The sequence below is a fragment of the Ahaetulla prasina genome, chromosome 6 (genome assembly GCF_028640845.1).
Source record: "Ahaetulla prasina isolate Xishuangbanna chromosome 6, ASM2864084v1, whole genome shotgun sequence".
Lineage (NCBI taxonomy): Eukaryota > Metazoa > Chordata > Lepidosauria > Squamata > Colubridae > Ahaetulla > Ahaetulla prasina.
Window position 1 is genome coordinate 4127340 of NC_080544.1, and position 14016 is coordinate 4141355.

The 14016-nt window shown below is 41.1% G+C and overlaps 1 protein-coding gene across 1 annotated transcript in view; it reads left to right on the plus strand.

The window, feature by feature from the left end:
* The window catches only part of GRID1 (glutamate ionotropic receptor delta type subunit 1), an 896787-nt gene that overhangs the window by 861403 nt on the left and 21368 nt on the right, over positions 1–14016 (plus strand). Inside the window, exon 13 of the mRNA XM_058188407.1 lies at positions 748–943. Coding sequence (XP_058044390.1) covers positions 748–943 — 196 coding nt within the window. The remainder of the gene's footprint in view (positions 1–747; positions 944–14016) is intronic.

Sequence of the window (14016 nt, forward strand, 5' to 3'; positions counted from 1 at the left end):
TCCCATTCTTCTTTTGCCCTCAATCTTTCCCAGCATTCGGCTCTTCTCCAGTGAGTCCCTCCTTCTCATTAGGTGGCCAAAGTATTTCAGTTTCTTCTTCAGGATCTGGCCTTCTAAAGAGCAGTCAGGGTTGATCTCCTCTAGGATGGTTTTATCACCTTGCAGTCCAAGGTACTCGCCAAGGGATACAAATAAATAAATTGTATCCAAGGGATACAAATAAATACAAAGAGTGTAATGCACAGAGTTGTTGTTGTGGGGAAAATAGGAGGAGGAAGATATGTTGGATATGTTCAATGACGAGTTATTTGTAAAAATAATAAAAGTGGGATACAAATAAAAATAAATAAGCAATAAACAAAACTGTCTTTTTCAGTAGGCTCATCACATTAAACTAATACATAGACACACATCTATGCACAAAGACAATGTGCTAGTTAGAAGAACTTGAAAAATTGTCTTCATTTGGGATAAACTCTTGCCATCTTCCTCCCCAGATGGTTGAGTGCAGCCTCTGATCACCAGAATCTTCTCACGGTTGCCCTGTCTTCTTGACCAACATAAAGACAGGACAACACTTCTTTTAATAAAAAAAAAGAGGGGAGGAGGGAATCAAAAGAAAACAAGTAGAATTATTGATTATAGGCATTTTGATATTTTCCTCCTGCAGAAAACTTTTTTTTCAGTCCATAAAGCCAACGTCTTTCCCCTCCTTCCAATAACTCTTTGATTCCTCTTGCATTTCAGAACATTTCAGGATCTTTCCAAGCAAATGGATGTCTCTTATGGCACAGTCAGAGATTCAGCCGTTTACGACTACTTTAAAGCAAAAGGCACCAACCCTTTAGAGCAAGACAGCACTTTTTCTGAGCTGTGGAAGACCATCAGTAAGAACAACGGAGCTGATAACTGTGTAGCAAACCCTTCGGAAGGTATCAGGAAGGTAAGATGCAGGCAGGATTTGGTCTTTGATGTTGTAATCAAGAATAATACAAGCCCCTTTGATGCTGTGCAAAAAACACTCAGAGATTAATACTTGGAGTAGGGATTGATTATGTTGTGTCCCCCTCCCTCTCCAACGACCGGGTCTAGGAAGTCCGTATCAAGCGTGGCCACGAAGCCTCTGCAGCTTTGCCAAATTCCTTTCAGATTTCTCAGGGCAGGCAGGAATCCAAGTTGTGACTTCAGCAAACTAAATGAGACTTTGCTTGACTCAAAGTTGCTTAACTCAAGCTGGTCCTTTATATAGGCTGTGGGGTGTGGCTCCATGACTCAGCACTTATCCAGGCCTGCCCCTCCCTTCCTTCTGCTAATGTCGCCTCTCCGATCTCCAGAAGCGGGGATACTCCCACTGTGGATTCTCTTCCTCTGGATCTGCTGCCAGTAATTCCAGCACGTGGCTGGCTCCCTGCTCACATGCTATAGGAGTGAGGTTTGTTTGTTCATTCCTGACATTCTGTCCGGGCATGGGGCCAGGGCTGGGGGCTGGAGGCATGCCAGGCCGTTCCTCTTCATTATCAGACTCTGAATCTGATAGCAGGCCCGGGAGGAGGTGAGAGGGGCCCGGCTGAGGAGAGGAGGGAGGACGAGGCACAACAGATTATTATTATCATGAATATTATTATTATTCATGAAACTCAGACAACTGAACATTTAAAATGTGTCACAAATACCATTGACTGGTGCTAATGGTTGATACGGATTGCTGCCAGTGTCCTAGGTATCAACCAAGTACCTTCTGGTTGATATACGATGTTCCAAGTAGCACATTTTTTTGCAGTTCTGCTGGTGTTACTGCAGTAAACTGCAATTTGTTGATGTATCTTATAAAATTCTTGGACATGGTACCAAGTGCCCTGATCACAATGGATATCATTGTTACATGTTTCATCCATAGCCGTGTAGTTTCGATGGCCAGGTTGCGATATTTCATGTTTTTTTCCAGTTCTTTTTCTTTGACTCTGGCATTTCCTGGTACCGCAATGTCAATAAATTGTACGTTTCGGTTTTCGACAAGTGTGATATCTAGTGTGTCGTGTTCCAAGTGATGATCCGTCTGTATTTGAAAGTCCCACAACATCTTCACCATCTCATTTTCTATAACTTTTTCCACTTTATGTTCTCATGACTTTTTGGATACAGGCAAGTCATATTTTTTACATAATGACCAGTGGATTAATTTAGCAACTTGGTTGTGTCTAGCTTTGTAATCAGTTTGTGCGATTTTGCTGCATTCACATATTAAATGTGAAACAGTTTTGACTTTTATTATTATTATTATTATTACTATTATTATTACTATTATTATTTTATTTACACAAAATGACAGCATACACAGCAAACAAGATAACTATGCTGGATTTCGTATCACAGATCACTAGTTGAATACTTCCCAAGCGTTTAGGACTACGTATTATTATTATTATTATTATTATAATTATAATTATTAATAATAATAATAAATATATTTGCCTCCTGTCTTGCCATGGGGTTACTCCAGATGGCTCACAACAATAAAAAATAAAAAAATAAAAAGGAAGTTTAAACAAAGTGAAAGTAAAATAATAGAACAATAAAACAAAGTCAAAAAAAATACATCAATCTGACTAGTAAAAAATGGGAGGTGAAGTCTGCTGTCAATCCAGCAACCATAATAATCATTGCAACAATGTTTTCTCAAGAAAGCTGTGGACTGTTTATTGCAAGATTTTAAAAAAACCCACAAAGATAAAATAATGGATTTTTTTTTAGATTTTTCTCAAAACCACCTTATGGTTGGCAGTGTACTGTAGTCCATTCCAGAGATAGAGCCAAGCATGTATCATGGTCAGTGGCTTGCCTGTTATAGGAATGGTTGAAAATAAAAATCAATTTGTGTTAGAATTGTTGGGGGGGGGGAAGTATGCACAAAGGAATTTTGGTTTTTTCCCTCTCTTCCTTCCAAACTCTTGGGCTTTTTGCATGAATGAAAACATTTAGATTTGCAATTTGATGCATCGTGATTAGAGGGAAAGTCTTGGGACATGTTTACTTGATCAATTAAGATGTCAATCAAACAGGAAGGCAGGGCTGAGAATGCCAGACAGCGTGGAAATGGGACACTGGAAATGAGAATTTCCACCTAGACTCACAAAGAAGCACAAATTTTCAGTGACAGACAATCTGGCCAGCTGTGTAGAGTGATAAGGCACGTCTGGATTTGCAGTTACAGCAGAAAGCTGAAAGGTGTCAGCTGATTGCAGAAAGTGTAGAAATTCTACAACTGGGGCCAGGTGACCCACGATAACCCTTTCCGGAGTCCCTGTCTTTCGTCTTAAACTCCTATTAAGTGTTGGTGTTTCTTGCCCACATTATAATCTTGTACATGTAGCACATTTTTAATATATCTATCCTCGCTCTGAAAAATGCTGCAGTGTAAAAAATAAATCTGAAGTACCTGCTGCCTATAAATTTAGAAATTCTTTATTCTGTGGGCCAAGAGTTTATAGCAGAAGCACCTTTATACGTCTGTATTGTTGTTGTTGTTTTGTCTTCCCTGTCCCTCTTAGATAATTAGAATTGGGAAGAATGCTTAGAGAAAAATGGACGAAGAGCCAAATTTATGCACCACATTACACATACCAGCTATTGGATAGATTTTAAGAAGGGTGGTAAATCAGACAGTCCCTGGTGTTCTGCCATTTTTTCAAGATTCCTTGTTTCCAGCTGTACTTCAACAGCTCTATCAATTTCACATTACATTTGCAAAAGCGTGGCATTTTTTTAAATGCAAGATTGAGGGCTTTCTTAACTTACCCTAAAATGCTTCCCACTGTAGCTGTCTCTGAGATGCAAAGGCAGATGTCTGTTTAACCTTTGTGCACATTGAAAACAATTTTTTTCTAATGTGTGAAGAGCTGATAAAAAAAAATCAAGGTTCTACGCATAATTTTTCCAGTCTTAAATCCCATCAAGATTTGCCATGCCTTTCACCCCTGATCTTGTAATGTGTCAATCCATTTAGTTCAACCACCCCCCTAAAGATCTGGTTTTCACCGAATCATGGTACCTATCAATGTTGCTTTGTGTGTTTGCAGCTCAGTATGATTTCCCCTGGAAATCCAAAGAGGGTTTTGCCTGGAGGGGGATCCCAGATTTGCTTTAGGCAAAGTTTCAATGGCAAGTTTAATCTTTCTGCTCAAGATGAATAATAAAGACAGTGCGACTGACTCTTCAAATCACAGGGTGAACTGCTGGCATTTCTAATTCTCTGATAATCATTTGCATGTATTCAGAAAGTGAACAGTACGTGATCAGATTACATATTTAGAAAACATTGCTTGTAAGACATTGCCTACATGGGTTCTCCTTGGAAAAAAGAACGAGTGGGAATGTTCAGATACTTGTTGAAAATGTTCTGCATCATAAATTTGATTCTCGCACCCTTGAATTCAGTTAGAATCCTCCCTTGACTTTAAAGAGCTTTAGACCGCATCTTTCTATAATTGCATTTCCTGAACAGTTTATTTGCAGATCTGGGATAGTGGGTCAGATACATTGCCATCAAACATTTTAATTTTTTCTCAGTATGGCATCGTCATTTTTTTTGCTTCTCTAAATACTGGGAAATAAGTAAGAACTAGGCAAATTTTAGTTGAATGTATGCACTGTCTGTACATTTCCATTTAATTGTTTACTAAAATTCATTTTTGGTATACATGTCAAGCAGTATGTGTTGACCAAGCATTCCTTTCCTGATGTGTAGTAGATGCCTACATAACAATACAGCAAAGGGAAATATGCCCTCTTACAGTAGATCGCAAGTAGATCGCAAGATCTAAAATGGACAGCTAACATCAAAAACACCATCAAAAAAGGACAACAAAGAATGTTCTTTCTGCGCCAACTCAGTAAGCTCAAACTGCCCAAGGAGCTGCTGATTCAGTTCTACAGAGGAATTATTGAGTCTGTCATTTGCACCTCTATAACTGTCTGGTTCGGTTCTGCAACCCAACAAGAAAGACACAGACTTCAAAGGATAATTAGAACTGCAGAAAAAATAATTGCTACCAACCTGCCCTCCATTGAGGACCTGTATACTGCACGAATCAAGACAAGGGTCGTGAAAATATTTACAGATCCCTCACATCCAGGACATAAACTGTTTCAACTCCTACCCTCAAAACGACGCTATAGAGCACTGCACACCAGAACAACTAGACACAAGAACAGTTTTTTCCCCGAAGGCCATCACTCTGCTAAACAAATAATTCCCTCAACACTGTCGAACTATTTACTAAATCTGCACTACTATTAATCTTCTCATGGTTCCCATCACCCATCTCTTTCCACATGACTGTATGACTGTAACTTTGTTGCTGGTAACCCTTATGATTTATATTGATATATTGACCATCATTTGTGTTGTAAATGTTGTACCTTGATGAAGGTATCTTTTCTTTTATGTACACTGAGAGTATATGCACCAAGACAAATTCCTTGTGTGTCCAATCATACTTGGCCAATAAAAAATTCTATTCTATTCTATTCTATTCTATTCTATTCTATTCTATTCTATTCTATTCTATTCTATTCTATTCTATTCTAGAGAAGAATAAGTCAAATAACAAGGTTGTGCAGATATGTCCAACTTGCTCCAGAAATCTCTATCTCCAAATTATCTGGAAATAGACCAGGAGTGAAGTGCTACTGGTTTGGACTGGTAGTAAAAATGCTGCCAGTTCAGGTGAACTGGTATTTCCGACAATCAGCTGGGCGATGATCAGCTGTGATGCACAATTTATATATTAGTTAGAATTGTTGGATATTCTGCTTTCTAGATCAGCGGTCACCAACCGGAGAAAATTTTGGTGGTCCACGGAGAAATCTTCGTATTTTTGCTGGTACACCCTGGTGGATGAGCTGCGGCACAAGTGGGATGAAGCAGCGATTGTGATGGCTGGAAGCTGTGGGAGCAAATCACTACTTGCACTTGTGCAGCATCAGCATTCCGCCTCGGTATATTTGCCAAGCTGGTGGTGCAAAGTAGCCGTTGTCTCCTGCCTTTTGGTTCTCCATTGTGGATGCCAGATCAGCCCCGTGCAAGCTCTCGTCTCTTGAGGAGCGCTCGCTGAAGTGGCACGGGAAACTTCAGCCGGGCTCCTTGAGAGACGAGAGCTTGCAGGGGGGCAATCTGGCATCCACAATGGAGAGCAAAATCTGGCTGCTCCCCTGACCAGATGCCATTTACCGCTCCAAGTCCCAAGCGGCAGGAGAGGGCTGCTTTGCTCCACCAGCTGGCACAAATATACCAAGGCAGAATGCTCATGCTGCGCAAAATTAAATAGAGAAAAAGAAACAGAATGAAAGAGAGAGAATGAGAATGAGAGAGAGAGAGACAGAGAGAATCAGAGAGAAAATCAGAGACTGAGAGATAGAGAATGAGAGAGAGAATGAGAGAGAGAGAATGAAAGAGAATCAGAGAGAGAGAGAGTAGAGGGGAGAGAAAGAGAGAATGAGAGAGAAAGAGTGGGAGGGAGAGAAAGAGAGAGAGAGAGAGAGAATGAGAGAGAAAGAATGGGAGAGAGAGGGAGAGAAAGAGAGAGAGAGAAAGAAAGAGAGAGGAGGGAGAGTGCCTGAAGGACCCCATCCCATCACTGGGAGTGCAGGCGCTTCAGCAAGCTGGATTCGTATTAGTGATCCGCGGGATTTAAAATTATGAACTTGGTGGTCCCTGAGGTCCAAAAGGTTGGGAACCCCTGTTCTAGATAATCTAAATTGCACGGCACAGCGGATTCCCCTCCTCGCTGTTCTACTTACCTTTTGTTGTGACTCCAGCCCCCGAGCCTGTCCTCATGGAGGAGGAGGATTAGAAGAGTGTGAGGGAGAGGAGCTGACAAGGCCTCCTTCTCCAGGTCCCTCCTTCCTGGCAACTCAAGTGCCGGCGGAAGGCCAGGATGAAGGCGTGTCAGAGCCCCCACAGATAGAGGACGAGGAGGGCCGGTGAATAGCGCAGGCTGGTAAAGCCTGTTATTAAGCCTGTTATTAAGAACACAAAGCCTGCAATTACTGCAGGTTCGAGCCCGGCCCAAGGTTGACTCAGCCTTCCATCCTTTATAAGGTAGGTAAAATGAGGACCCAGATTGTTGGGGGGGCAATAAGTTGACTTTGTAAAAATATACAAATAGAATGAGACTATTGCCTTATACATTGTAAGCCGCCCTGAGACTTCGGAGAAGGGCGGGGTATAAATGTAAACAACAACAACAAAAAAAATCCTGGATTGACCCTAGACAGCGTCAGAAAGAGAGGCATGCGCAGCAGAGGAAGAGGTGTGGCAGACCCAGGGAGTGCTGAGTCGCTGAGTCACACACCACAGGGGATAAAAGCTGGTGGGGTTGCCATCAGGCCCTTGTGACAGACAAAAGCTATTAAATGTGAACTGCATCGTGTGAGCTTCGACAGTTTTTGGATTTAAGGCTTGGATTTTCGTGAGTAACTCTTGACCATTCTTTAGACTCCTGGTTGCTCTGGCAATGGACTGTAAACACGCTGACTCTTGATAAGAAACTTGGCTGGCACTTGGAGAGCAGCTGCCAGAACTTTCCTCTGCCAAAGGAAACCAGGCCAACTTGTAAATAAATTGCTGGCAGACATCCTTCGGTGCTTGTGTTTTCTTAGGTGAGGTGGGGGGGACAGAACACCTTTGCAGACTTGGAAGGCTTCAAAATGTTCCTTTTTTTAGCACTGCGTGGGTGTGCCTCAAGCACACATGCATGCACTAGGTAGCAGACTCACAGAACTGGTAGCAGACTTCAAAGGATTTCACTGTTGAGACAGACCATTTCCAACTTGCCCCAAGATCCAGAGTATAATTTGGAACATATCGAGCAATTATTTCAATGGGAGAAATCTCATAGTTCTGTTTAAAATTGTGTATACAATTATTATTATTTTTCTTGGAAAAATTGCTACAATAAAATAAGCACCTTTTGAAATTCTTTTCTAGGCCTTCTAAAATGGCCTTCCCTAGGTTTAGACATGTTTCCACTGAAGATCATTCTCTGTTATATGATTGTGCACTTCATATGATCCCAGTAGAACAGGATGTTCCTACAGAGGGAGGGGGGGAACTGCCATCCTTTTCCAGAATAATATCTTGACTACATCTACATCCTGCCTGTGATTTCTGTTTTGGTCTAGAGAACCTAGCAGTATCATAATTATGCTTTCCAAACTCCATTAAGCTCACAGTGAGACCCTGTCCTTCATGGTCTTTATCCATCCCTTCAATGCTTCATCATTGCCCCAGGGGCATGGTATCCATCCTCTCACTGTCCAAGAAGCTTATGGTTTCATTTGAAAAGCCATTTGGAGTAAGACAACTGATGGTGATCTAATGAGGAGGTCATTCTGATGGATTAAAACCAGTGCTGGAATGCTGTTTGTTTAACAACCGGTTCGGTGAGCGCTTGCCTTGCGTGTGCATGTGTGCTTTGCATGAGTGTGCGCCTAAGGTGCTTGCATGCAGCATTGAAAATAGAGCATTTAGAATCTCCAAGTCAGACTTATCTTCCAAGTCAGTAACAGTAAGTAGAACAGTGAGGGGAAAGGGAAATCAGGTGTGCTGCGCAATTGAGATGAGCTACAAAGCAGGAAATAAAGGACTGGATCAGTGGTGGGTTTCAATTTTTTTTACTACCGGTTCTGTGGGTGTGGCTTGGTGGGTGTGGCAGGGGAGGGATATTGTAAAATCTCCATTCCCTCCCCAATCCAGAGGAAGGATACTGCAAAATCTCCATTCCCTCCCCACTCCAAAGGAAGGTTAGTGCAAAATCCCCATTTCTTCCCGATCAGCTGGGACTCGGGAGGCAGAGAATAAATGGGGGGTGAGGCCAGTCATAATTTTTACTACCAGTTCTCCGAACTACACAAAATTTCTGCTACCGGTTCTCCAGAACTGGTCAGAACCTGCTGTAACCCACCTCTGGACTAGATAGAGCTGGGGGCGCGGGGCCAACTGATCGTCAGCACTACCGGTTCACCCGAACCAGTCTGAACCAGCTGAATTCCACCTCTGATTAAAACCTTCTTGTCTATTCAGATGGATGACAAACTGCATTAGTTACTCCAAAACACCTTTGAGTTCAGATTTTAGTTGAGCTAGTTGTATATCCTTATAGCCACTGAGAGTAAATAAGTACCAGTTTTTATTTCAAAGAAACACCACAAAAATAGAAAACAGGATATCTGAATCCTACACTACTATACTCCTTATACTACTTTCTAAAATGTAGTAGGTTTGGTGCTTTTTATTTATTTTTTTCAAATATAACTTTAGTTAAACTAATCTGGCTCTTTATTTTCCAAGTATTTTTGTTTTGTTTGCATAACTTTTGTCTAATATTCCAACTTGTGTAACATGCTGAGGATCCACTTTCCACATCTCTTGTGTCAGAGAGACAAGTAGGAAATTTCAGCTTCCTTTTTTCAAATTATGCTGATAAAATATGTTATGAAATACTTTTAATGAATAAGCAGGCCGTTAACATGCCTGTATGACTATTTAGCATTTCTCTATTATATCAGATAAATAAACTCATAAATTTTCATAAGACTATAAAACAAAACCCTTTTTATAAGGCAAACATCAATTTATTATAGATATTTATTTAACATTAATGTTTCACTATCATCCTGGCAAACAGTTTAGAAAACCTCTTTAAACCATTTAGCAAACTGTTGAAGAATAAGAAGGCAATCTAAATTCAGATACCAATATTGTCAAAATAAATCTGATGTTAGACCTAATGTGTCTTGATTGTCTGATCATAGTCCTAATGTGTAACATTCATGTTTTAAATGTCATCCTTTGTAGCTTTATTTTTTCATGTCTGGAAACTCTGGTTTTCAGACCAAAGCCATTTTCCCACTAGAAAATGGAAGAGAAGATATATTTTTATAGATGGGGAAAAATCATCATGGAAACTTTGACTATTTACTGAAGCTTCTTATAGTAGACTATGTTTTTTTAAAAAAAAAACTTGACTCATGGTGCTGTTTTATAGGCTGCATATTTGGATGGAGACTTTTCATAAAAACAAGGGGAATGCACAGAACTTCTAATGAGTCTGGAATCTGGGAGGGAACTGTTTTATGCTCACTTAGCATCCACTAGCCTTGAGAACATGGACATTCTTAAAACCTACTTGTGAACAGGATGGAAAGATTTGTCAAGATGAATTGATGCCCTGGTATTGATCAGTAAGTGGACTGGAATCTCAAAAAAGCCACTCAATGTTTACTTAAGATTTCTATTTTCAGTGTTTGAGACAGAAAGAGGAAACAAAATGAGGAGGCATAAATGTCTCCTTCCTGTCTGCTTTTGACTTGTTGCAGTGCAATGGAAACTTTAAAACAAATTGTGGATTCCTTGTTGTTGTTGTTGTTGTTAGTTACGAAGTCATGTCCGATCCATTGCGACCTCATGGACAACTTTCCTCCAGGCTTTCCTGTCCTCTACAGGACAGTCCATTTAAGCTCATGCCAACTGCTTCAGTGACTCCATCCAGCCACCTCGTTCTCTGTTGTCCCCTTCTTCTTTTATCCTCAATTGTTCCCAGCATTAAGCTCTTCTCCAATGAGTCCTTCTTTCTCATTAGATGGCCAAAGTATTTGAGTTTCATCTTCAGGATCTGGCCTTCTAAAGAGCAGTTAGGGTTGATCTCCTCTAGGACTGACCAGTGTGATCACCTTGCAGTCCAAGGGACTCGCAGGAGTCTTCTCCAGCACTAGAGTTCAAAGCCCTTGATTCTTTGGTGCTCAGCCTTTCTTATGGTCCAACTTTCACAGCCATAAATTGCAACCGGGAAAACCATGTCCAATATGCTATTGGGGAAGAGCAGAGGGCTAGAAGTAGCAGCGCCAGAAAGAATGAAGCGGCTGGGCCAAAGCCGAAAGGACACTCAGCTGTGGATGTATCTGGTGGTGAAAGGAAAGTTTGATGCTGTAAAGATTTTTTCTCCATAGGAACCTGGAATGTAAGATCCATGAATGCTAAGCTGGACGTGGTCAAACAAGAGATGACAAGACTGAACATCAACATCTTAGGAATCAGTGAACTAAAATGGACAGGAATAGGTGAATTTAATTCAGATGACCATCAGGTATACAACTACGGGCAAGAATCTCTCAGAAGAAACGGAGTAGCCTTCTAATCAATAAAAGAGTAGGGAAAGCAATACTAGGATACAATCCCTAAAATGACAGAATGATCTCAGTTCGAATCCAAGGCAAACCATTCAATATCACAGTAGTCCAAGTCTATGCCCCAACCACTGGTGCCAAAGAGGATGAAATTGACTGGTTCTATGAAGCCCTACAGCACCTTATAGAATTAACACCAAAAACGATGTTCTTATCATCATGGGGGATTGGAATGCTAAAGTAGCAAGCCAAACGATAACTGGAATAACAGGCAAGTTTGGCCTTTGAGTACAAAATGAAGCAGGGCACAGGCTGATAGAATTCTGTCAAGATAATACGATGGTCATAGCAAACACTCTTTTCCAACAACCCAAGAGACGACTCTACACATGGACATCACCAGATGGTCAACACAGAAATCAGGTTGACTATGTGCTCTGCAGCCAAAGAGGGAGAAGCTCTATACAGTCAGTAAAAACAAGACCAGGAGCTGACTGTGGCTCAGATCATGAGCTTCTCCTTGCAAAATTTAGGCTTAAATTGAAAAAAGTAGGGAAACACAGGTATGAACTAAATCATATTCCTGATGAATATACAGTAGAGATGACAAATAGATTTTAAGGAATTAGATCTGATAGACAGAGTGCCTGAAGAACTATGGACAGAGGTTCGCAACATTGTACAAGAGGTAGCAACTAATACCATCTCAAAGAAAAAGAAAGGCAAGAAAGCAAAATGGCTGTCTGAGGAAGCTTTGCAAATAGCTGAGGAAAGAAGGGAAGCGAAAGGCAAGGGAGAAAGAGAAAGATACACCCAGTTGAATGCAGAATTCCAGAGAATAGCTAGAAGAGATAAGAAAGCATTCTTAAATGAACAGTGCAAAGAAATAGAAGAAAACAATAGAATAGGGAGGACCAGAGATCTCTACAAGAAAATTGGAGATATGAAGGGAATGTTTCATGCAAAGATGGGCATGATAAAGGACCAAAGTGGCAGGGACCTAACAGAAGCAGAAGAGATTAAGAAGAGGTGGCAAAATTACACAGAAGAACTATACAAGAACGAGCTTAACATCCCTGATAACCACGATGCGGTAGTCGCTGACCTTGAACCAGACATCCTAGAATGTGAAGTCAAATGGGCCTTTGGAAATCTGAGACACAACAAAGCTAGTGGAGGAGACAGTATTCCAGCTGAGCTATTCAAAATCTTAAAAGACGATGCAGTAAAAGTGCTACACCCAATTTGTCAGCAAATTTGGAAAACTCAGCAGTGGCCACAGGATTGGAAAAGGTCGGTTTACATTTCAATTCCAAAGAAAGGCAATGCCAAAGAATGTACAAATTATTGCACCATTGCACTCATTTCACATAATAGTAAAGTTATGCTTAAAATCCTACAAGCTAGGGTCCAGCAGTATGTGGATCGAGAACTACCAGAAGTACAGGCAGGATTTTGAAGAGGCAGAGGAACTAGAGATCAAATTGCCAACATACGCTGGATGATGGAGAAAGCTAGGGAGTTCCAGAAAAACATCTACTTCTGCTTCATTGACTATGCTAAAGCCTTTGATGTGGTGATGTGAATCACAACAAATTGTGGCAAGTTCTTAAAGAGATGGGTGTACCAGACCATCTTATTTGTCTCTTGAGAAACCTGTATGCGGGTCAAGAAGCAACAGTGAGAACTGGACACAGAACCTCTGATTGGTTCAAAATTGGGAAAGGAATCCGGCAAGGATACTATCGCCCTGCCTATTTAACTTATATGCAAAGCACATCATGAGGAAGGCGGAGCTGGATGAATCAAAAGTTGGAATTAAGATTGCCGGGAGAAATATCAACAACCTCAGATATGCAGATGATACCACTCTAATGGCAGAAAGCGAAGAGGAACTAAAGAGTCTCTTTATGCGGGTGAAGGAAGAGAGTGGAAAAGTTGGCGTGAAACTTCACATTAAGAAAACTAAGATCATGGCATCCGGCCATCTCAATTCCTGGCAGATAGATGGGGAAGAAATGGAGGTAGTGACAGATTTTATTTTTCCGGGCTCCAAGATCACCACAGATGGGGATTGCAGCCAAGAAATTAAAAGACGCTTGCTCTTGGGGTGGAAAGCTATGGCAAATCTAGACAGCATCCTAAAAAGCAGAGACATCACCCTGCCAACAAAAGTGCGTATAGTCAAGGCTATGGTTTTCTCAGTTGCAATGTATGGCTGTGGAGGTTGGACCATAAGAAAGGCTGAGCGCCAAAGAATCAAGGGCTTTGAACTCTAGTGCTGGAGAAGACTCCTGCGAGTCCCTTGGACTGCAAGGCAAACAAACAAGTCAGTCCTAGAGGAGATCAATCCTGACTGCTCTTTAGAAGGCCAGATCCTGAAGATGAAACTGAAATACTTTGGCCACCTAATGAGAAGGAAGGACTCACTGGAGAAGAGCCTAATGCTGGGAAACATTGAGGGCAAAAGAAGAAGGGGACAACAGAGAACGACGTGGCTGGATGGAGTCACTGAAGCAGTAGGCATGAGTTTAAATGGACTCCAGAGGATGGTAGAGGACAGGAAGGCCTAGAGGAATGTTGTCCATGGGGTTGCGATGGGTTTCAAACTGCCAACTAGGCATTCTATAAACTCAAATTGTTGGCTGATACATGGGATTAAGAAAAAAACTATCACTCTCCTTTATTCAGAAGGATTCAGTTACCACTTTTGCAGACTAACAAATTAGATTAAAAGCCTGAACTTGGGGTTTATGCATTTTATTAGTCTGAAAAGTTAACAGACTCCCGAATGTTTGCAAACATCATCTAAAAGCCTTAGTAAGACCACAC